The sequence below is a fragment of the Vipera ursinii genome, assembly GCF_947247035.1.
Source record: "Vipera ursinii genome assembly, chromosome: 4".
NCBI classification, from domain to species: domain Eukaryota; kingdom Metazoa; phylum Chordata; class Lepidosauria; order Squamata; family Viperidae; genus Vipera; species Vipera ursinii.
Genome location: NC_139514.1, coordinates 32,088,251 through 32,112,563, shown reverse-complemented (window position 1 = coordinate 32,112,563; position 24,313 = coordinate 32,088,251). Strand labels below are relative to the sequence as shown.

Below are 24,313 nucleotides of genomic sequence, written 5' to 3'. Positions count from 1 at the left end.
AGGATTAAGTATTTGAATAAGTTGTTGTTGTTGTTATTTGTTTGGTCTGTAGACAAGATTAGAAAGTAAAAGTCATCCCAAAGAAAGCAATGGCAATCTAAATATTGTTGCAAATAAAATCTGACTATCAGTAGGGATTGAGCCAAATTCAGGAGTTGATCTACACTTTGGGGGGTGTTGTTTACTTGATTTTTGTTTTGTTAATTAATAATTCTGTTTCTTCCCAGATATGAAAGTTATTCAAAAAGATCACATGAAAAGAAGCAATCTAAAGATACAGAACTTAGTAGTGCTTTGCAGACTTTAAGAAAATGTGATGTATTGCTAGAAGGTTTGTGAATAATATATGTTTAACCCCTTGTAATATTTAGATAAAACATACAAGTTGGCCAGGATAGAGTTATCTCTGATCTAAAGTCAGCACAATCATTGTGTTTTTGTATTATTGAAGTATGTTTTATACATATTGTTTTATCATAAAGTAGAAATCAATGTTAGTTTCATTGATAATTTCATCCACAAAGTCATTCTGTTCATTTACATGGCATATCACATCTCACAGATATGTGCACAACTTGCATTATAGTTGTATATGAAAGTTTTTGAAGCAATTATTTGAAAATCATGCTGCACCAAATGCTATAGAATGGGTAGACTCAAAAGATCATGTGACATGTCGCGACATATCACAATTTTTTCTCCATTGCTGGCAATGGGGTGGGCGCAGGTTTGGCATGACACAACTGGCCCGTGAGCCGGCTGTTTGACACCCCTGCTATAGAACGTAATACTCACAAAGATCATAATGTCAGACATCAAGACTTCTTTCATTTTAATATAGTTTAGAATGAAACAGAATTGATATTTTCTTCATTTTCTAATAATTGAAGAAATGATAATTAAATAGTAATTAAAAATACATCAAATAAGCAAATAAAACACACACACACACAGTGAGTATAGGACAGGCTTGAAATTATTAGTAGGTAGAGGCATCCGATAGCTTCAGTACGTTATTGATAAATATTTTGCAACCTTCTTAGAGGTATCTAAAAATTGGTCACAAAGAAGAATATTTGAAGTGTGTTGTATTTGGAATGAAATTTTTTACTGTTGTAGCGACTGTGCATCTAGAACTATCAAAACTAGCTGTTTCAGTTTGTTTAGTAAGATTTTTAAATGTTATCTTTCATATATTCTTCCAACCATTAGTGTAGAGACTGGCAAACTAGATATTTTAGACTTCATATACCATCAGCCTAGCAGTTGAGGATTGTAGTTTTGCCAAAACATCCAGTGGTTTCCTTCTATTGCCACATAAGCTTTCGGTTTCTCTTTGCATGTACATGAGTAGCATGTACAAAGTGGAGGAATAGAATAGAGTGGTTGTTTCTGGAATTAAATGGGCTTGAACGGAAGTATGAATAAAAATGTATTTCCATTTGTCTCTTCAATATTTCATTATTTTAAATAAAGACTGCAGCATCAATAAAGGTGGACACAAGGCAGAGAAAAAGCAAGAGGACTTCAAAAATCTTTCTCCTTCTTTGAGGAAGTCAAGCTGCCAGAATAATGAAAGCAGAAAAAGAAGAAGTGGTTTACGTATCCACTGGAATGAAGCTTCTCCCAAAAAATCATTACTGGTAAGTGTATATATATACATACATATACATGGCATCCAAACATGCCGTGCCGATGCTTTGTTCTCATTATTACAGACTTTTTAGAATAAACAATGCTGAAGGTTCTTTGAAGTGTTTCATTAGTCGGAACCATGACATATATATTTGTACCTGTACATGAATTCATAAAAAGAGGGATGGAAAGGTTTTTCAAGATCTGCATCATCTTGGTGGAAATTCTCATGGTTCATAATGGATATGAAGAGAATGAAAGATTTGAGGCCAGTAAAACTGGGTCTGGGGCAGGGCATACATTTATATTTATAAACTCATGTTGCCAATTCTTTATGAGTCTTTATAAGTCTTTGTACCTTCTGGTAGTATATCATTCTTAACTGTTCATCTGTGGAAGGAGATGACACAGGCTGCTAAGTTAATCATCTGATTTTGACAATACTCATATGATTCAGAGTAGCAAGCACTTTTTGTTAAGTATGAGAGAGAACATAACAGCGATCTACAGACGCTCCAAAAGCAAATGCATTTGGAGTCAGGATGAAATGCTTTCTAAGGCTTGAAAGAACGTTCATTTCTTAATATTGTTACAGAAAGAACACAAGACAGAATCAGTTCAATCACCTGGTGACCAAGATTCAAGTGAGAACCACCAGAATCTTATGCACAATCTACAGGAAGAAAATATTCATCAGCCTTTGGAATCAGATTTTAATGAAACATTAAATACCACTAATCTAGGCATTACTGGATGCTGTCCAAGTAAAAATAATTCAAACGATGAGGATAAATCAGTTTTGTCTGTAGTCAGCTCTTCTGTGAAGGAAGAAGTGAATACAACTTCCCCGCTGAAAAATCTATTGAATAAATCTGAAATGAATAAGGGGGCTGCTGAGTCATCAGAGCCAAGTAAGTGTTTATAACTTTTTAAAAATTGGGTAAGGTAGACACAAATGAGTTTACACAAATAAGCTATACTAATTTCATCAGCAGGGTCCCCAACCCCTGGTCTATGGACTGGCACTAGGCAGGCAAGCAAAGCCCCATCCACGGGATGCAGGCAGCATATGTAACCATGCCCCCTCCAATCCATGGAAAAGCCTCTCTCCATGGAACTGGTCCCTTGTGCCCAAAAGGTTGGGGGCTGCTGATTTATAGGAACATTCAGGCTTTACATCATATTTATTTTGCTTTTATTTTATTTCAGTTGTCCTTTCTAGTGATGAAGAGGATATTTCTGAGCTACAGGATCCTGAGACATATTTCCAGACTGAGAAAGGCCATGAAATGGAGAATAATGATAAAGAACAGAAAAATGTTCTACATTTATCAGAAGATCCGTCACAGTCTGAGACTAAAAGCAAAACAAAACAAGTAATAAATGTTTGCTCTATTAATTATATGTTAGAATTCACACCTTAGCACTATGCAGAAGTAATAACCTTATATATTTATTCTCTCATCAATCATGTAGATATCAAAGAAGCCTATTAATTATAATCACATTTACACTGTCTGCTTTTAATATGTATGGATTTGAGAGAGAGAGAGACTCAGAAAGGTACTAAATGCTTAGTGATTATATAACTGGCTTCTTCATGTGATTCTTGTATGTGAGGTATTCAGTACATGAGTAAAATACATTATCTTTTGCTTCTCTTTATGGTTGCTAATAAAAATTCTGAAATCATAATAGGAATTTAGAATTTGGAGAAGCTATTTTAAAATAGCTAGCTGAATGGTTTGTTAGACTGGTCAATTAATTTCTGCATATTTTTTTTTCATAGGTATCAGCTGATCCACTTGTTCTTCATTCCTCTGCAGATCACAGCATCATCAATGAACACGTGCCCCTTGCCTTAGATATAAAGTTTGAAAGGCTATATTTTGGAAAATATAAAGGAGCAGCAGCAGGATGTGCTAGAGTAAGTTTATGTTACTAATTGAAGCCAGGCATCTTCCTTTGCAGAAATCTGCTTTAAAAATTGAATAAAATGCGGCTGCCATGAGGCTGCAGAACAAGCGGGGCGGAGATAAGGAACCAGTATACCGGTTTCTTACCGCTGCCTGGTTTGTTCCACAGCCTCATGGCAGCGGCATTGGGCAGCAGGCGGCAAATGGCCGGTTTCAGCATGATGCAGCTGTTTGCCATTTTCCGTATTGTGCCCAATACTGCTGCAATGCAGCTCGGCGGAAAGCGGCTGTGAAACAAGTGGGTCAGGTTTTTCCCCCTGCTGCTGCTGCCTTTCCCCCCCACCTGCCACGCGGATCGCGCTGCTGCCGTTCCCCCGCTGTTCCCCACCATGCAGGTCTCGCTGTCTCCGCTGTTCCTACCCGCCACATGGATCGCGCTACTGCCGCCCCACCCCACCCGCCACGCAGATCACGCTGCCTTTTCCAAGCTCTGGAGCTTGCATCCACAGCGCCCTCCCCCCCACAGCCGATCCAGGTGGCAGAGGCCTTTTCCAAGCCTCCGGAGCTCAGATTGGGCTGCTGAGGTGCCGCAAAATCGCCCTGCAGCCATGGATGTGAGCTCCGGAGGCCTGGAAAATGCTTCTGCTGCCCAGATCTAGGAGCCTGATTGGATTGGCCGATCCAATCGGCCTTGTGTGTGTGTGTGTGTGAAATCGCTATGGAGCCCTAGATCTGGGTGGCAGAAGCATTTTCCAGGCCTCTGGCCACGGGGCAATTTTGTGGTATGCTAGCGGCCCGATCCGGGCTTCCGAGGCCTGGAAAATGCTTCTGCCGCCCAGAGGGGGCCGTGTGGGGGGGTGCAAAATCACTCTGCAGCTGTAGATGCAAGCTCCGGAGGTTTGGAAAATGCTTCTGCCACCCAGATCTAGGGAGGCAGAGTGATTTTGCGCCTCCCCCCCATGGCTGATCTGGGCGGCAAAAGCATTTTCCAAGCCTCTGGAGCTTGGATCTGGCCACTGAGGTGCCGCAAAATTGCCCTGTGACCATGGATGCGAGCTCCGGAGTCCTGAAAAAGGCCTTTGATGCCTGGATTGGCCATGTGGGGTGTGCGAAATTGCTCTGCAGCCCTAGATCCAGGTGGCAGGTGGGGCCTTTTCCAAGTGGCCGCAGTAGCACAATCCACGTGGTGGGTGGGTGGGAGCGGCAACGGCAGGGTGATCCGCGTAGCCAGTGGGGGATTTCGCGCCCCCCCCACAGCCGATCCGGGCAGCGGAGGCCTCCAGAGCCTGGATCAGACCACTGAGGTGCCACAAAAATTGTTCTGGAGGCTTACCTGGACTCATGCTGGCAGCTGCCTTCACCATCCAGCCTGGATCCGTCCAACTCTTACAGCTGCTCCCTCTTAGTGCAGAGAGAAAGAGAGTGAGAGTGCCAGGACACATGGAGAGGCGGAGGGGAGCAGCCTGGCCCCACCTCGCTCCGGGGCAATGGCACGCATGCCCACAGGGACAGCTCTGTCTGCCACCTGTGGCACGCGTGCTATAGGTTCGCCATCACGGTTATATGCATTTGTTATACAGCTGAATATTCAAGGAATTGTTAAAATAAAAGAAATAACTTGGAAGAATTGGTGAACATAAAATAATGTTATCAATTGTTAGTTTGGTACTGGATTTCCTTCAGAAATCCCATCCTCCTAATGTATTCTTTGATTAACTGAGAATAGATACGCACTTTCAAACAAAAAAAATCCATCTTTCTTCTTGTTCTAGAAAACTAGAAAAGGTGGAAAATAAACTTTAGATATAGTCTTCAAAGAAGTAGTAACATTTTAAAAAGTAATATGTGAATAATTTGAAAACTGCTACTATTTAAAAACTTGATATTATATTCTATTAAAACTTTCTATTATATATAATATTACTATCAGTTTGAATAAATGTTTCAATTTGTTCCTCATTATAGCTGTTACAATCAAGTGTAATTCAACAATTTTCACCAGATTTTTCTAAATCCTCCATTTAGTTCCTACTAGTATGCTCTTTTTATTTGAATGTCTCTTTGGAACTTTATGAAAGGAAAATCGGCTTTTTACTTGAAAGTAATTTTATTAAATTTTATAGTTGAGGGGAAGCCTTACGACTGACATGAATTTAAACAAAAAATACAAGTTGTCATAAATTGCTTAGGTGTATTTTAGGATTTTAAAATTTTAAAACTGCCACAGGACATTCTGGAAACACATTAGATAGTTAAAATATTGTTTGAAATATTGTGATCTATTGTTTGAAATATTGTGATCAAATTCTAATCAAAGACTATATTTCTAATTCCTTCTACTAAGAAAGTTTAATTTTCTATTTCTGCTTTTTTATTTGAAGTTTACCATCAGTTACTTTACAATCCCATTTGAAGGTAAGATTCTATATTGCTTTCTTGTATTTCCTAAGCAAGTGATTGACTAAGCCTTACAAGAACCTTACTCAAATTTGATTTCATAACTTAATTAGTACCCAATTAATTTCTTTCTTTTGGTATTATTACTTTCCTATACAATAAAAAGAGCTATTTGATCAGTTCTAAAAATGTAATATATATATATATACCTTTTCACTGAAATCATGGTTCTAATCGCTATTATCAGAATAGTTCTAAATATTATAGTACTAAAGTAATGAATAACCTGGCATTTCTAAAAACCTTCTGACTTCTGTTGACCAAATAAGAAGCAGAAGAATTATTATTTTGCCAGTAGTGTTTTCATTTTAAAACAGTTATAAAGTTGATTGTCAAAAAAGTGAGCTAAGCATAAATAATGAGCATAAATAGATCTTTCAGAGACCCAAAAGCCCTATGTATCTTGTCAAATCTAAAGCCTGCCTCTGTCCCTTTTTAGAGAACATTGTTTTGAGACTGCTATTGGCAGAAAGATTACCACTGCATATTTTTCCATAGGTCCAGAGCAGATCTGCTATTTCATTGATATGCATTAAATTATTTTCTCTACAGTCGCAGTGAACAAGAAAATTGTACTCTCAATAGATTCTATGCACTTAAAAAGATTTGGACTGTGGACAAATAAAGATTCATCAGATTTTGGGAATAGTGCTATCATTTTCCTTTGGCTGTCATTAGATTATATGGAACAAGTTGAAAATCAACTAGGAAGAATTATATTAAATAAGCAAGGTATGTGTAGATCCGGGTTGCAATATAAATGTGATTAATAAAATAAATATAGGTTGGAAATTTTAAGGAGTGCAGTTGTTTGAGAGTATGGGTGTGATTAGCCAGGCTCATTGTCAGGTTTTGATTTTTATTTATTATTTCTTTTATAATTATTGCATTGCCTTTTCTGTTCTGATTGCCCAGAATCACTTTGAAGTTGGGCAGTGTCTAATTGAATGCATTAAATTTAATTAATTAAAATAGTTCCATTCCTGATTCTTCTGGATACTATTCTGTCATGAGAGCCACTTCTGATCAATCCTGAATACCGCTGATTAACATTTAACATACATTTGTAGTCTTGAATTTTTGGCTTTCATGTAGCTCTGGAAGATGTAAATATTTTAACTTCATGGTATGTAAAACTTGTAAACCAGAAATTCAAGAAAATATAGGGAAGTTATAAAACAAATGTAACCTGTGTTGTCATTTATCTTAACTAAATTCAGACATAATCACTGAATCCACCTTGTGGGTTTCTGGGAAGCAAAAATGTGGCTGCAAATACTCTTTCCTGCCCTCAACTAGTAGTTCTTATTTATTCAGCTTTTTAAAATGATATTTTTCACCAACTGGTGCTGTTGTGATTTTCATATTTTTGATTTACTATTTCAGTACATTTTTAACATTGTAATCTAAATTGTTAATTCAGTTTTTTAAAGTTAGAATTAGTTGGTGATGGTGCTAATTTTGTGGTCCTAATAGGCTTTCTTTCATTATTTCTTACAGTTAAAGGAAGCAAATTTATTTTTATTCAGTTATCTCAGATGCTCACAGAAAAGGAGCAGGTAATGCTGAACAGGATAATTGCAGAAATAAGCACAAAGATTCATTCCGCAGATCTTACCGACTTTTTACCTTGGCAGCAAGCCATTGAAGAAATCTCATGTGAAGAAAATTCTTTCATGCATTATTGCTATGAAACATTTCAGAAGTACTTAGAAAGCAACAGAACTTCAGTTTCAGCACAGCAATCCCTTGAGGTAAATATATTGTTCTGTAACAAATAATTTGTAGAATTTGAATTTTTCTGTAAAAGTTAAAGCAAAACAATTATATTTTTCCCTGAAGCTCATAAGTTTAGGGGTACCTAAACTAATGTAGAACATTATAGCATTTTGTTATTGCTACAATACTTTCATAATTTTGCTACAGTATTTATATAATTCCAACATGGAATCATAGCTGCAGAATAAAAATATCTTTTCTTGTTAGAACTTATTTTAAGTTATTTCCTACTACTTGAAATATTTAAATTGAGATATCCCTGATGGGAGGAAAATCTATAACAAAAGGTTTAAATGATCTGTCAGGATCTAAGTCCAGATGATAGGTTTGGTGAGGAATATGAAATGGCTTTTAATTCTGAAAGCAATACTATGTGCTATTTTTTTGCAGCCAATTTAAATGTTTGGGTACTGCCGTCCCATCGTACACTTAATCTGCTCTAATATAGAACTTTCTCTTTGCCAGGAATGCAAATCAGATCTCATCAAGCCCAATTATACCTTGCTGCAGAAACAACATAGTGGACAACACTCCTTTTCTATTTGTTCTGGGAAAGGAAATGGATGGAAGGAGTTGCAGGAGACTGGACCTACGAAGAAGTATGTATGACAGTTTTATGTAATAGTAAAACATCCAACTAATGACACAGGCCTCTATTTATTAACAACTTTACTTTTTGTGTACTAGATTGATAATTGAATATAACATAACATGTAAAAATAAAAATTATAGTTTAAAATGTGTAATTTCATTCTTGGGTGTCTACCTTTCAAACCCGTAAAGCTTCCTTGTTCAAAAAAGTCACAGCAGAAATAAATTTTGCTCCGTTGATCTTAGTAGGTATTTGTTTCCCTATAGGAACGTACTACATTCATGTGGCACTTATGTTCTGGCTAACATCCTTCACAATTGCATCATTTTGCTTCTGTTGTTTAACGTTTTATTCTCAATAATATTCCAGCCAAATGGAGGCTTATATCCCAAGAATAAAAAATGAAGTTATTCTTGCAAAATCAGGATTTATCAGTTCTCCATCCACTGCAGCCCTTTCCCTGAAATTGCTTCTCAGGATCAAATGATCTTCCAGAATAGTGCAATATGGCATTGGGATAAGCCATGAGCAACAATTTCAAATATTCTTTACTTAGCTTGTATCATTTACTGCCTCTCCTTCCTCAAAGTGGAAGTGCCTCATCAGGCAATTCAGTATCAGATAAGCTTTCTACAACCCGAGGAAGGGATGTGAGCAGTTCTTATATGAATAAAAGCCATCCATTCTGCTTCCCAGATCTTAGGCATTACAGTATGTTCTAATTCATTGAGCTTTAAATTATCTTCTGAAAAGTTTTCCTCAATCAGGGGAAGGAGAACAGCTGAGTTCAGTTCTACTAACATAGGCCGTCCAGATGTGCATGCAATGTATTTTATAGGCAATAACTTGGTTATCTAGATGTCTTATTAGACAGCAGAACTGGGCCAGGATTAGAAATTTAGAGACAATCTTAAATAATTGTCTGTATATCTTAATGTAGTTATACACCTTTCTGAAATATGATATCACATTTAATGGAAAAATCTTAACACCAGCTGGAAACAAAATGTTTAATATCTTTTTAAAGTTTTCACTGTGTTTCCTATTATTCAGTAATTACACACACACACACACATATATATGTAAATATATGTAATTGCTATATATATATATGTAATTACTATATATATATGTAATTACTATATATATATATATGTAATTACTATATATATAATATATAATATATATATTAATTAATGTTATATATATATATATATATATATATATATATATATATATATATATATATATATATATATATATATATATATATATATAATCAAAGCTAAGATTTTTTTTAAAAAAACCCCTAAGATTCCAATGATAGAATAAAATTTGGATTTTATATTTATAAGAATAAACTACAAGAAATAAAAAAATAAATTATTCAGTCCAAACATTAGTAGTAACTTCACAAGAATTATTTCATTTTGTTTTTGTTTCTCAGCTTGATTGTTTATCCTCCTTCACCTGCAAAAGGAGGACTTGGTGTCACAAAAGAGGATTTGGAGTGTTTAGAATATGGAGAATTCCTTAATGATGTGATCATTGATTTTTATCTTAAGTAAGTAAAATTGATGATAAGTTCCTTTGCAGTTGACAGAGTTATTGCTTGATAGGAGACAATTCGGAATGCTGAAAGAAGTTTCTCTTTCCTCTAAATCAACCTGTAAGTGATTTTTCTGTATTTGTACTGGTTAAATATCAGCTTGTTGGAAATTTAATTATTTAAGTTCACTCCTAATTATTTTAGAATGTCAAAAACACAACTTCCAAATATTTAGTGTAAAAGAAATCAATTGTATAAATAGCCAGTCACTTTAATGCCTTTGACATTTTCTCCAGGCAAACTGAAGAACAAAAATAACAAGCATTACACTTTGCTAAAATGCATATAAATGAGTAACAAAAAACCCATTTTCACATAAGAAATAGAACAGCATTTTTTCTTTGATCCATTTGGTAGATATCTGCAATTAGAAAAAGCTCCCAAGGAACTTGCAGATCGGTCACACATATTTAGCAGTTTCTTCTACAAGTGCTTGACCAGGACAGAGAAGAACTCGGAAGAAAACCCAAAACTGTCGTAAGCTGATTTTAAATAAGTAACATTTTTATTTCTTAAAACCAAGGAAATAGAACTATTTCAAAGAATTATTCCTGATCTAATGCTATGGATTTTGATAAAAAATTGTAAAGGAAAATGTGGCACTTTTCCCTAATGAGGTTTAGTTCAGGGCTTTTCAACCTTTTCACCCATTGTACCACTTATGGATATGGCAACATCCGAGTACCACCAGTCGCCTAGCAAGGTGTCAAAAACCTGATGACCAAAAAAAGGAAAAAAGTGATGAAGTACAGGTAGTCCTCGACTTACCACAGTTTGCTTAGTGACTGTTTAAAGTTACAATGGCACTGAAAAAAGTGCTCCCCAAGCCACAGCCAAGCAAGACACCTGCCTGCCTGCCTGGCGGCATTCTTCCTCCTGTCCAAGGTTTTCATTGTTGTGAGCATTTCTGTTGAGGTTTGGCAGTGGGGGTGGGGTGGGGGGTGCTTGGTTTTTATTCCCCCACATCTACTGGGTGGTTGCAGCAGGTTTTGGTCACTTCACATGACCCTGGGACAGTGTGACTGTCATAAATATGAATCAGTTGCCAAGCATCTGAATGTAAATCATAAGGCTCTGGAGATGCTGCAACATTTCAGCTGATTGGCACTTCTTCTGGGCTCAGCAGAAGTGCCAGGATTAGCACCGAGTTCCAGCTGGAGCTGATCTTGGTGCTTCCACTGAGCCCTGACAACCCCGAAGAAGCAGCCATCTCTCGCTCAGGCTTGTGCGGTGCTGCCATTTCCCTCCCCCGCTACTTTTCTAGGATGGTAGCGTACCACCTGTCAGGTGCCAATATACCACAGGTGGTACCCGTATCACTGGTTGAAAAGCCCTGGTTTAGTTGATTTGCCAGTGCATCTTTTTTAGAGTTAGGCCTGAACAGCTACAGCTAATCTCTTGCATTCTAAATACGATCAACGGAATTGTAAGGAACTGTAATCTGGGAAGCTATATTAGTATCACAAGATTGTAATAATTTTGGGGTGAGTGCATTTTAATAAAAATATTGTAAAAATATATATGTAAACAAAATCTGCAATATTTCTCCTAAAAAAACTTAAGTTAATCGATTTCTCTTGTTGATGATGCTCTTTCTGCCATGATACCTTTACATTTTAGAATAATAATAGTAGTAACTATTGTTATTTATAATTCCAGTAATTCTCAGATAACATGCACAGTCAATGATAAGGGCACACATAATCAAAACATCTGGAAGACATCAGTGCAGAAGAGAAAACCTTTTTATAAATGGCCAAGTACTCATTTGAATTACCAAGGTCTCTCTGTGAAAGTTATGAAGACTCTACTTTTAGCAACTTAGGTCTCAGTTTCTTATATGCATAGCACAGAATGGAGAAAAGGTATAGTTCCATTGGTTACTCCTGTCAGTTCAGACTCCTTCCATAAGAAGGAGATAGGAGCATGAATAATTGTAGTGCTTGTAGTAATTGTAGTCTTGGCCAGCTGATTCACAAAAAGCGAATTTGCCTATTGTCAGATAAGGACTAATATAAAGTAGTTTATATGTTTTTTTCCAGATAGGAAAATCAATATTTATTGTTATTCTGAGAAACATTAATTATTATTTTATATTCACACAGAATAGCACAAAGAAGACACCGAAGAGTAAAAAGATGGACTCGATACATAAACATTTTTAATAAAGATTATATTTTTGTACCTGTAAATGAAGAGTAAGTTTGCTATATACTTTGGAACACAAGGAATGTTTTCTCCTATAATATCCACATCTGTGTCAGCTTATATTCAGTGTGACTGCTTTGGTATATGTAGAGTTTAGATGTTCTTGAAAATGGCATGAAGTCATCTTTAATGAATGCAAGAAATAAAATTAGAAATTTATATGAATCTTATAGTCATAACTTACAATTTGGATGCTATCTAAAGAAAAGAAGATCAATAGAGAAAATGGCATAGTAATTGTTTTATACCAAATAAATACCTTGCCTTAGTGGAAATAAGAATAAAAGAGAAAGGCATTCATAGTCCAAATTTTTTTGCTCATTCCTCTTAGGGAAGCCGATATGATTTTCCTCTTCCTTTTCTTGTCCAGGTCTCATTGGTATATTGCAGTAATTTGCTTCCCTTGGTTAGAAAAAGTTATATATAAGGATTGTGAAAGTCAACATTTGCCACAATCTGATTTCCAGCAATTTCCACATCAGTCAGAAAGTGACAGTGGAACTATTAGAAAAGAAAGTGTTTTGGTTCTTAATGATATCTGGTACCATACTGAAGAACAAGATATAAAGAGCAACTTACATCATGAAGGTAATGATTTAAGAATATGTACTGGATTTTTTTTTATAAAAAAAGACCTATATGTAAAGCTCTTGGAGATCAATGAATGAATATTGTTCTTACATATTTTTCTGGTGTGCTTTTCCCTCTGCAGCCTGCTTAACTGGCTATACGTTTTAGTGCATGTTTGCTGTCCTATTAAGATAATCCAAGCATCTTATTAAGGATGATCTAGTGAGAAGCAAAAATTTCATACCTCCTGTTGCCTTTTTATCCATGAGTTACAGTAAAATTACCTCGTCATTTTGTTTTACATTTCATGTTGATAGTCTAGCTCCATACTCATGCACGGTTGACCCATGCATACAAGCCTAAGTTGTCCCAGTATTAGTCAGTGTCTCAACATACATAAGCTGCTTCCTAAACTACAAATCACAAATCCACACTTTGCCTTTTCAGTTGAGACATTTTCATGGAGCAGATAACATTTCAGGGAAATCTATTTTGAAAGTCCTGGATTATCCTATTTCAAAAATTAATGGTGATTTCCAGGATTTCATGGGTTATATATCCCTACCTCATGGGTGCCAGTGGACCCCCATAGCCAATAATTCTGTCCTATCTGTAGGGGCATCCGGAGTAAATACAGGCAACCTTTTGGGTAACCCTGGACCTTATGTCACATTTTTATATAATTTATTTCCAATTTTCTGTTGGTGGAAAAGAAGAAAAATTAGAAGGTAATGCCACCCTAGGATCTTGGGTTGCCATCATTGAACTATTAATATGATACTGTAACTTTACGCTCAGCCAGCCTATACCCTTATAAATGTGCCTGTCTCAGTCTCTAATTGAAGTGCTATTCATTATGACAAATGCTGAAAGTGTGTGTGTGTGTGTGTGTGTGTGTGTGTGTGTAGTTGAACCATATTGAAAAGACAGACTATAGATAAAATAAAAAAATGTATAAATATACATTTTCAATACAAAGCCATCTTCCATCCTCAATATTATTTTTCTTTAAACCTATTTTGTTTTATATTCAACCAGGCACAATAGCTTCAGAATTTAGTTCCAAAGTTTCAAAAGTAAGTATTTTGATTGCATTATAAGGTTTTGCAATTGGAAGGTTGTTTCTATATGTGCATGCTTCTTCTCCTTGGAATTAGTAATGAAACCAGGAAATAGTTTTCATTCTGTGCATGAGAAACTGATTTAGAAGATGCCAAGATATTAACTAATTTCAAAATGTTAATATCCTAACTTGTCCCAAAACAGTTACTCATAGTGTTTTATAGAGATGGGAAAAAATGTTTACTGTCGAGCCACCTTATCAGGGTGATGGGTGGCATGCAAATTTAATAAATAAATAAATAATAAAATCTACTGTTTGAAGTTGTGACAATACTAAACAAGTGGTATTTACAATTGATCTGCGAAAGTTCCATCCATCACAACACCCTTGTGTTCACATGATTGCAATTTGGGCACTTGGAAACTGACTTGCAATTAATGATGGTGGCAGCATCCCACGATCACATGATCACCATTTGCAATATTCCCTGCCAACTTCCCTTAAGCAAAATTAATGGGAAAGCCAGCAGGGAAGGTCACAAGTCAGTATGGTAAGTCCCTTTGACTTTCTTGCACTTCTGCCCCACCACATCATCCACCACACAGCATTCTTGGTTTGTACCGCACAGTGCCATCTACCTTCTTTTCCTGTGCTTGCACCATGCCATTTACTCCCTCCCCTTCCTATGCTCACATCACATTGCACCATTGATACTTTGATCTTCTTGTGCTCATGGCCTGCACCAGGCTTCCCAAATTCTCCCAGAATTTCTCTTGTGCCCTCACAATCTTTACCTGGGATTCCCACTGCTTTCCACTTAACAACCCATCTGTCTTGGTGTTATGATGGCAACTGGGACTGCTGGAGTTCTTGTCATTAAGCAATGAGGTCACATACATTGATCTTTACAACCGCGTCCCTTAGTGGCAGCAATTCTGGTCCAAATTGTCTTCATAATCCAAGGTCTACCTGTATTCCATCCAAAAGGGAGAGAGTATGTTCCACAGAAGGTCTTTCTATATATTTGACCTTAATCAATCTTACTCCTGTCAAACTGTGATTATGAACTAATGAAAAAATGTGATATGTTTGAATACATATGAAAGATTCTGCAAAATACACATAGAAATTATGATAAATACAATTTCATACAATAACACATAATACATTCTGCAAAGCCAGTTTGGTGTAGTGTTTAAAGCATCAGGCTAAAAATAAATTGACCACAAGTTACAGTCCCACCTTAGGCACAAAGCCCGCAGGGCAGCTTTAGGCCAATCATTTTGTCTTAGTCCTAGGAAGCAGTCAACGACAAACCATTTCTGAAAAACCTTGCCAAGGGACTTTTCTAGGGAGCTTCAAGTATCAGACACAATTAAAGAGAAGAAAGAAAATGATACATTCTAGTCTTTTCATAATAGTTTTGTAACATAACTAAAAATTTGTTTTTGACTTGGAGTGTAACAACTTTTTTTTTAAAAAAAGTGACATTAAAGCAGAAAGGAATTTCTTGCTATTAAAACAGTAAATCACAGAGTCATAAAAAGTTGCATATTTGCCAATCCTGGGTGAGTAATAAGAAGTTGAATATATTGGTAGAATAATTTTGAATTGAATGACAAAATCTACAACAAATATGCATCATCCAAGATTGGTGGCAGTCTTGCTTGCCATGATATGAGAATCCTGTTATGTTGAATAAAAGGTTACACATCCTGAGGCAGGAGCTACTTTCTTGTTAGCCAAGGTTTATAAATAAGTTATAAAATGAAAATCTTAGAATATCAATTATGTATCATTAACTGACTTTTAAATTTAGACTTAAGAATTTGGCCAAGTTGCTGTACTGTTCCAAATTATTGACCAAAATTAGTTGTATAAATTCGGGTTTATTTAACTGTTTATAAGATGGTTTGCCTTTTCTGGTTTGCTTTTAATGGTAATACTGTGAATGTCTTTCAGAAATTCTCAGACACTTTAAAAATCAAGAAAATTTGTAAAAGGTAGGCAAGTGCATTTGTTTATTTTCATTCTTTAAATATATATGTATATACACATATACCCACATGAACATACATACATACATATACACATACATTCTGCATGTTTGCAAGGCAGTGAATATACCTAATACTGCTGTCTTCTCCTGTTTTTCTCACACTAATAATCTTGTAAGGTGAGTCGGACTGAGAGAGATTGTTGGCCCAAAGTCACCCAGCCGGCATTCATGCCTTAGGCAGGACTAGAATTCAGTTTCCTAGTTAAGTTATTATCCTGGTGGTATAACTACTACTAGAATAAACCATACTTTTATGTATAATTTAGCTATTATCCTGTCTCCACAGTCATAAGTTAAATACAAAGTTATTTCATTGAATTTTACTCTGAAATACTCAAAATCAAGACAGATGCTCCGTGTAATGGAACCTTTTTTTTTCTTTATTCAGGCCATGTATCCTTATCTTAGATTCTCTGAAGGCAAGTTCAGTAAAAAATACTGTTCAGGTCCTGAGACAGTAAGTATCACTGCATTTCGATTCGGTTTTTACATTTCATAATATATGAATCAGAAGATACATATATCAGACTTAAATATCAGAATTCTTTGGTTTCTATACAGTTTAAAATTTCAATAAATTTATTTGAGTTAGGTTATCAATGCCACTGCCAGATTTCCCTCACATCCTATGTATTTATTTTGCTAAATCTGTTGTTAGCTGCGAAGTCGTGTCCGACCCATCGTGACCCTCCAGGCCTTCCTGTCCTCTACCATCTTCTGGAGTCCATTTAAGCTCACGCCTACTGCTTCAGTGACTCCATCCAGCCACCTCATTCTCTGTCGTCCCCTTCTTCTATTGCCCTCAATCTTTCCCAGCATTAGGCTCTTCTCCAGTGAGTCCTTCCTTCTCATTAAGTGGCCAAAATATTTGAGTTTTAGCTTCAGGATCTGGCCTTCTAAAGAGCAGTCAGCGTTGATCTTCTCTAGGACTGACCGGTTTGATCGCCTTGCAGTCCAAGGGACTCGCAGGAGTCTTCTCCAGCACCATAGTTCAAAGGCCTCAATTCTTTGGCGCTCAGCCTTTTTTATGGTCCAACTTTCACTGCCATACATTGCAACTGGGAAGACCATAGCCTTGACTATACGCACTTTTGTTGACAGGGTGATGTCTCTGCTTTTTAGTGTGCTGTCTAGATTTGCCATGGCTTTCTTCCCGAGGAGCAAGCGTCTTTTAATTTCTTGACTACAGTCCCCATCTGCAGTGATCTTGGAGCCCGGGAAAATAAAATCTGTCACTACCTCCATTTCTTCCCCATCTATTTGCCAGGAATTGAGAGGGCCAGATGCCATGATCTTGGTTTTCTTAATGTTAAGTTTCAACCCAAGTTTTGCACTCTCCTTCTTCACCTGCAACAAGAGGCTCTTTAGTTCTTCTTCACTTTCTGCTATTAGAGTGGTATCATCTGCATATCTTAGGTTGTTGATATTTCTTCCAGCAATCTTAATTCCAACTTTTGATTCATCTAGCCCTGCCTTTCTCATGATGTGCTTTGCATATAAGTTAAATAGGCAGGGTGACAGTAAACAGCCATGCCAGACTCCTTTCCCAATTTTGAACCAATCAGTAGTTCCGTGTCCAGTTCTCACTGTGGCTTCTTGGCCCACATATAGGTTTCTCAAGAGACAAATACACCCATCTCTTTAAGAACTTTCCACAGTTTGTTATGATCCACACAATCAAAGGCTTTAGCATAGTCAATGAAGCAGAAGTAGATGTTTTTCTGGAACTCCCTAGCTTTCTCCATCATTCAGCATATGTTGGCAATTTGATCTCTAGTTCCTCTGCCTCTTCGAAATCCTGCCTGTACTTCTGGTAGTTTTCGATCCACATACTGCTGAAGTCTAGCTTGTAGGATTTTAAGCATAACTTTACTAGCATGAGAAATGAGTGCAATGGTGAGATAGTTTGAACATTCTTTGGCACTGCCTTTCTTTGGAATTGGAATGTAAACTGATCTTTTCCAATCTTGTGGCCACTGTTGAGTTTTCCAAATTTGCTGGAAAATTGAGTGTAGCACTTTTACTGCATCGTCTTTTAAGATTTTGAATAGCTCAGCTGGAATACTGTCACCTCCACTAGCTTTGTTGTTGCTCAGCTTTTCTAAGGCCCACTTCACTTCACATTCTAGGATGTCTGGCTCGAGGTCAGTGACCACCTCATTGTGATTACCAGGGACGTTAAGCTCATTCTTGTATAGTTCTTCTGTGTAATTTTGCCACCTCTTCTTAATCTCTTCTGCCTCTGATAGGTCCCTGCCATTTTGGTTCTTTATCATGCCCATTTTTGCATGAAACGTTCCCTTCATCTCTCCAATTTTCTTGAAAAGATCTCTGGTCCTCCCTATTCTATTGTTTTCTTCTATTTCTTTGCACTGTTCATTTAAGAAGGCATTCTTATCTCTTCTAGCTATTCTCTGGAATTCTGCATTCAATTGGGTGTATCTTTCTTTTTCTCCCTTGCCTTTTGCTTCCCTCCTTTCCTCAGCTATTTGCAAAGCTTCCTCAGACAGCCATTTTGCTTTCTTGCAAAATGGTGCTTTCCCCTACTTTCTTCAGTTTAAGCCTAAACTTTGCAATGAGAAGCTCATGGTCTGAGTCATAGTCAGCTCCTGGTCTTGTTTTTACTGACTGTATAGAGCTTCTTCATCTTTGGCTGCAGAGCACATAGTCAATCTGATTTCTGTGTTGACCGTCTGGTGATGTCCATGTGTAGAGCCGTCTCTTGGGTTGTTGGAAAAGAGTGTTTGCTATGACCATTGTATTCTCTTGACAAAATTCTATCAGCCTGTGCCCTGCTTCATTTTGTACTCCAAGGCCAAACTTGCCTGTTATTCCGGTTATCTTTTGGCTTCCTACTTTAGCATTCCAATCCCCCATGATGATAAGGACATCATTTTTTGGTGTTAGTTCTATAAGGTGCTGTAGGGCTTCATAGAACTGGTCAATTTCATCCTCTTCAGCACTGGTGGTTGGGGCATAGACTTGGACTACTGTGATATTGAATGGTTTGCCTTGGATTCAAACTGAGATCATTCTGTCATTTTGGGGATTGTATCCGAGTATTGCTTTTCCTACTCTTTTATTGACTATGAAGGCTACTCCATTTCTTCTGAGGGATTCTTGCCCACAGTAGTATACCTGATGGTCATCTGAATTAAATTCACCCATTCCTGTCCATTTTAGTTCGCTGATACCTAAGATGTCAATGTTCAGTCTTGTCATCTCTTGTTTGACCACATCCAACTTTCCTTGATTCATGGATCTTACATTCCAGGTTCCTATGGAGAAAAAATCTTTACAGCATCGGACTTTCCTTTCACCACCAGACACATCCACAGCTGAGCGTCCTTTCGGCTTTGGCCCAATCGTTTCATTCTTTCTGGCGCCCTCTGCTCTTCCCCAGTAGCATATGGGACGCCTTCCGACCTGAGGGGCTCATCTTCCAGTGTCATATCGTTTTGCCTTTTGGTACTGTCCATAGGGTTTTCATGGCAAAGATACTGGAGTGGGTTGCCATTTCCTTCTCCAGTGGATCACGTTTTGTCAGAACTCTCTGCTATGACCTTTCCGTCTTGGGAGGCCCTGCACAGCATATCTCATAGCTTCATTGAATTACGCAAGCCCCTTCGCCACGACAAGGCAGTAATCCATGAAGGGGCTAAATCTGTAAACATCTATATTTAATAATATAAATGAAATGTAACATTATAAAATAAAACTAAAAAGGCTAAATAGAGATATACCGTATTTTTCGAACCATAAGATGCACTTTTCCCCCCAAAAAAGTGGGGAAATGAGGGTGCGTCTTATGGTCTGAAGGTGTGGTACCCCAGCAAAGGTGAGGGAGACCCAGCCCACCCACCCCTTTTTTTTCTTCCTCCTGTCTGGCTGGCAAGAACAGGGCGTGGGCAGCCACCACGCTCTTCTAACTCCTCTGCAAAAGTGCCCTTCCACAGCTGCTGCCCTCACCTCCCATGCAATGCCCGCGGCTTGCGGCGCAGACTGCATTGGCGGCAAGCCCGGAGATGCTGCCCATTCCAAGGAAAAAGGGGGTGACCGCAGCGGTGGGGAGGGAAGGAGGGGGGGAGGCAGGCATCGCACCAATCAGACTCCCCCACTCCCGCGGGTGGCTTTAATGCAGATCGTCTCGGAAGTCCCTGGATTTTAATCACTGGCTCTGTGCTCTGCCAAGCAAGGAAGCAAGAGAAAGGCAAGCTCTGTAGAGATCTGCGTAGGCGGATGAATTATCTGAGGAATGCTTGCAGGGATTGCTCACGTGAGCTTCTTTCATGAAGGATTTCCCTGGCTCCACATGCTGACAGGATAACCGATGGGCTTTCTGCTGCACTGAAGGGGAAATTCCATTTTGTCTTGAAAAAAAAACCACAACCTCCCTGGCCGTGCAAGCGGAGCCCTGCCACCAGTCCTGCAGCGCCTCCCCGCCTCCCCAATTGCTTTCGAAAGAGGCGAGAGGCGTTTTGGACAAAGGTATTGTTGGGAGTTTTTGCAGCAGGAGAATAAAAGGCTGGACAGACCCGGACTGTCTGTCGCCCCCTCCCCTTTTGTGTGTGAGTGTGTGTCTGCCCCTGGCATTTCTAGTTCCTTTTTGTGAAGCCCACTCCTCTTCCTTCCGTGCTTTATTTTTTTTAAAAAAATAACAGCAACAACAATAATACAATACGATCCCTTTTCTCTAACCCTAACCCTAAATACTTTAGTATACCAGTACTATTTGGTTCAGAATATTTTTGTTGTTTTCCTGCTCTAAAAACTGGGTGCGTCTTATGGTCAGGTGCGTCTTATGGTCCGAAAAATACGATAGTTGTATCCACACATATATGAATGCATATCTAACATGCTATTCGTTTTTGAGGTATGTAAAGCATAGAATCTAAGAAGTTCAAGACATGAGACAATTTTTAAAACAAAAAATATATGTACATTTATCTAGAGCAGTAAATTAGAATAGTACATCTATGCACTCTATAGAATTTCCCAGGGTATATTTGTAAACTGGAAGTAGTAAGGGTTTAAGTCTGCCAAGATTCTTTTGCTACGTGGAAGCAAATAAAGAACTGAACTGCGTTTGAATTGTTCCACATCATTCTTGGACTTAGCTTGACAAAGATAAAAAATTGGGATTCAGCTGAACCCCAGTTACTTCTCATCTTGCTAGAAATATACTTTATCTTTTTCATACACACCAGTTTTCTCTGTCAGAGGCCTTACTGTATACATCTATGCTGTACACAAATCAATTCAAAAGTAGCTGAAATATTTGAGGGGAGAAGTGTAGAAAACTTTCTCTTCACATAATACTATGCCAAGTGTACAATAGTCACTTTAATAGTGATTATTAGTTTTCATATATCCACAGAGAGTGGATTTGAATTCAAACCATGTAAATCAATGGTAGGTTATTGAGACTGAAATAAACAGCAATTAATTTTTCAAGTTATCGCTTTGGAAAGCAGGTAACATAGTTTGAACTCATCTTAATATACTTCTCTTTTTCAATTTCAGATATCTAGAAGCAGAATGGGAAGCTAAACGCAAAACGTGTCGTGAGTTCAGCAAATCAACAATGGTAGATTTTTGTCCAAGAGTCCCCAAACAAAATAATAACAGTGATTGTGGAATATACTTATTGCAGTATGTGGAAACTTTTTTTCAGGTACAACAAAATTTTAATGCACTTTGTATTTGCCCCTTTATTTTTTCTGGATAAACCCTGGGATTGTTTCCAGTGCCCTGACTGATGACTAGAAATCTTCTACATCAGCCTTCCTCAGTCACGCCCCCATCCGTTTGTGTGGATTTCAGTTCCTAGAACTCCCAATAACAACTAGACTGGGTGGGAAATTTGGGGAAATGATTCCCACACATATTGAGAATGCCCAAGTTGGGGTAGTAAATGCTCTGGGGTTTATCAATATTGATACAACATATTATATGATCCTCTGATCTTCCAGTGCTGATCCAGTATTTATTTATTTAGCTAGCTTTAGTTACTTAGTTCATTAGTTAGTTATTTCAGTGCCTTTCGACTCCTGCAATGTTCTTGGTACGTTTTCAGATGTGGTTTGTCATTATTTCCTTCCTAGAGTTGAGGGGAAATGACTGCCCCACAGTTACCAGCTGGCTTTGTGCCTGTTTCCTGATTTCTAGCCTGAATATAATACATATTTATTAAACTTGTGCTTATGTTTTTTGGATCCAACTCATTGATAGGATGTTGTTATGTGAATTATATATTTATTTTATTAACACTAGTACAAAGAATATTTCTAGCAAGATAAACAATACTTTTTAAAAAAAATACTTACATAGAATCTTTTTTCTTTAAATTACCAGAATCCTATTGTTAACTTTGAGCTTCCGGTACACTTGGAGCAATGGTTCCCACCTCACCTAGTGAGAAGAAAGCGAGAACAGATTAGAGACTTGATCTTGCAACTACACTTTCAACAGCAGAGTGGCAGCAAAAGCTAGCAGATTTTTCTTCTGGGTCTTGAAAATGAAAAGCATAGATCCAGAAGTATGAGAAATCTAATCTACACTGTTTGTTCTTTTACTTTTGTAAAGAGATGCATTTCTGTATTTATTTTAAGGGTTACATTTGAACTGTATTTACAGAAAATGAAAGCTTATAACTTATCATTATGTAATTTAAAGTAAATGTTATTACATTGCCTAATTTTGTTTTAATGGGAAAAATAGAAACAAAATTACAAACAGCAAAGATGGAAGAGTACTTTAATTGTAAGAAATGTAAATAATTTTATTTCAAAAGATAGAAAGTCTTTACAAAATGGATACATTTTAAAAGTTATATTTAATATTTTTGAAAATAGCACTTAAATACGTAAATAGGACAGTGAAAATATATATATAGCTGCTTTTGAATATAATAGATATGTTATTGATCCATTGGATTTTGGCTATATTTTGGGTTTTCTAATTCATATGAACAATTACTTTCTACATTGTATTTTTAAAATGCCGGAACACAATGTAAAAGCATGCTTCAAAGTTATTATAAAATAGAAGTGTCATTTGTTTTCCATGTTAACTTGGTTGCATAGCCCAGATTCAAAACCTGATCTGTTTCTGTTGCTCAGAAATTGTATATGAATACTATGTATTTGATAAGACACTTAACACAAGTTTTCACTGTACTGGGTATAGCTGGAGCTTACATCTGGCAAGGTATCACCCTGGTGGGAATTTTATTAATATTTCAATTATTTATTTTCCGGTTGGAGTCAGTAGAAATGTGTTTAATAGGCAGTTTCACTGAAATCCTATACTAACAGTTAGGAGGAAGCCCCATTAAATTCTACCACCAAGTAAACTACAGGTATAGTTTTAAAAGTGACATAAAACAAACTTTTCTTAGTAAAAAGAGATACTGTATTGTTTTGAAAATACATATTGAAAAATTGAATATCTGTGATTCCCTCAAGTATTTACATTTGAGACTGAAGCTGTTAATAGAAGATTTTTTACTGGACTAAAGAACCCTAAAGAATAAGGGAGCTGTTAAATGTTAAAGAAGGAATTTTACTATTGAATAAATTATTATTTTATTACAGTTTTTGATGAGTTCTTTTTCTTTAATAAAAGTCTCACGATTACTCTGTTGAAATAAGTTTTGGCTTAACGATTGTTTGCAACAGATCAGTGCCGTTTCTTTGGCAGATGCTAGAATCCTTGTAATCAATTATTTGAAATAGTCAATTCAAATGAATTTTTTCTTAAATGAAATAAATACTGCACAGAGAAGAAACAAATGCTATTTATTTGGCTAGTTGTAGCTTATATATTTTAATTACATATTTTTTGTGTTTGTAATCTTATCAACATATATATATAATGTTTACCAGGATATATACTTTCCTTTTGCATATGAGTTATCTCTGTGTAGGAAAAATGATACAGTCACATGAAAAAGAAAGTACACTCTCTTTGAGCAGTATTCCCCAATCTTTCCCTAATGTTTTAAGGCAATATAGTGCTTCATTAAAGAAAATTATTATTATTATTTTGCTTTACAAAGTAAAGCTTGCCACCTCCACGGTGTAAAACACACTGAGATAAATCTAATTCATCTCATCAAAGACAAGTAGACCTAAATCAATCAATTGCTTTTTTAAAGTAATTTTGAATTATGTTTTTTAAGTCATAGATGGTTTGCACAATGCACAAATGACATAGATGGAGAGCTCACAGCCTTTTTATTCCATCCAATTTCTTTGTGTGTCAACCAGGAGAGAAAAAAAAAAACTTTCACTTGTGGTGGGGGTTGCATTGTGCCCATGATAATTAAACTACTTCAACACACATTTTCATGTTAATGGTTCTAGGCAGAAGTATATATAATTGACTGTAGAACCTGTTTTTGCCATCTCTTCACTTTTTATGG

At 36.9% G+C, this 24,313-nt stretch overlaps 1 protein-coding gene across 3 annotated transcripts in view; it reads left to right on the top strand.

Moving 5' to 3' along the window:
• Positions 1-23,485, top strand: part of SENP7 (SUMO specific peptidase 7) — a 40,884-nt gene extending 17,399 nt beyond the window's left edge. For 2 of the 3 annotated variants that reach the window (XM_083362863.1, XM_083362861.1), the window contains 18 exons: positions 228-331; positions 1,477-1,643; positions 2,231-2,546; positions 2,845-3,011; positions 3,425-3,562; positions 5,933-5,966; positions 6,561-6,740; positions 7,509-7,762; positions 8,253-8,386; positions 9,827-9,943; positions 10,346-10,465; positions 12,094-12,186; positions 12,567-12,784; positions 13,793-13,842; positions 15,792-15,832; positions 16,277-16,345; positions 21,412-21,562; positions 22,243-23,485. In XM_083362863.1, the coding sequence (XP_083218989.1) occupies positions 228-331; positions 1,477-1,643; positions 2,231-2,546; positions 2,845-3,011; positions 3,425-3,562; positions 5,933-5,966; positions 6,561-6,740; positions 7,509-7,762; positions 8,253-8,386; positions 9,827-9,943; positions 10,346-10,465; positions 12,094-12,186; positions 12,567-12,784; positions 13,793-13,842; positions 15,792-15,832; positions 16,277-16,345; positions 21,412-21,562; positions 22,243-22,380 (2,491 nt within the window). In that variant the 3' untranslated portion in view covers positions 22,381-23,485. The remainder of the gene's footprint in view (positions 1-227; positions 332-1,476; positions 1,644-2,230; positions 2,547-2,844; positions 3,012-3,424; positions 3,563-5,932; positions 5,967-6,560; positions 6,741-7,508; positions 7,763-8,252; positions 8,387-9,826; positions 9,944-10,345; positions 10,466-12,093; positions 12,187-12,566; positions 12,785-13,792; positions 13,843-15,791; positions 15,833-16,276; positions 16,346-21,411; positions 21,563-22,242) is intronic. The other variant, XM_083362862.1, reaches the window with a different exon arrangement.
• The last annotated feature ends 828 nt before the right edge of the window (positions 23,486-24,313 follow it).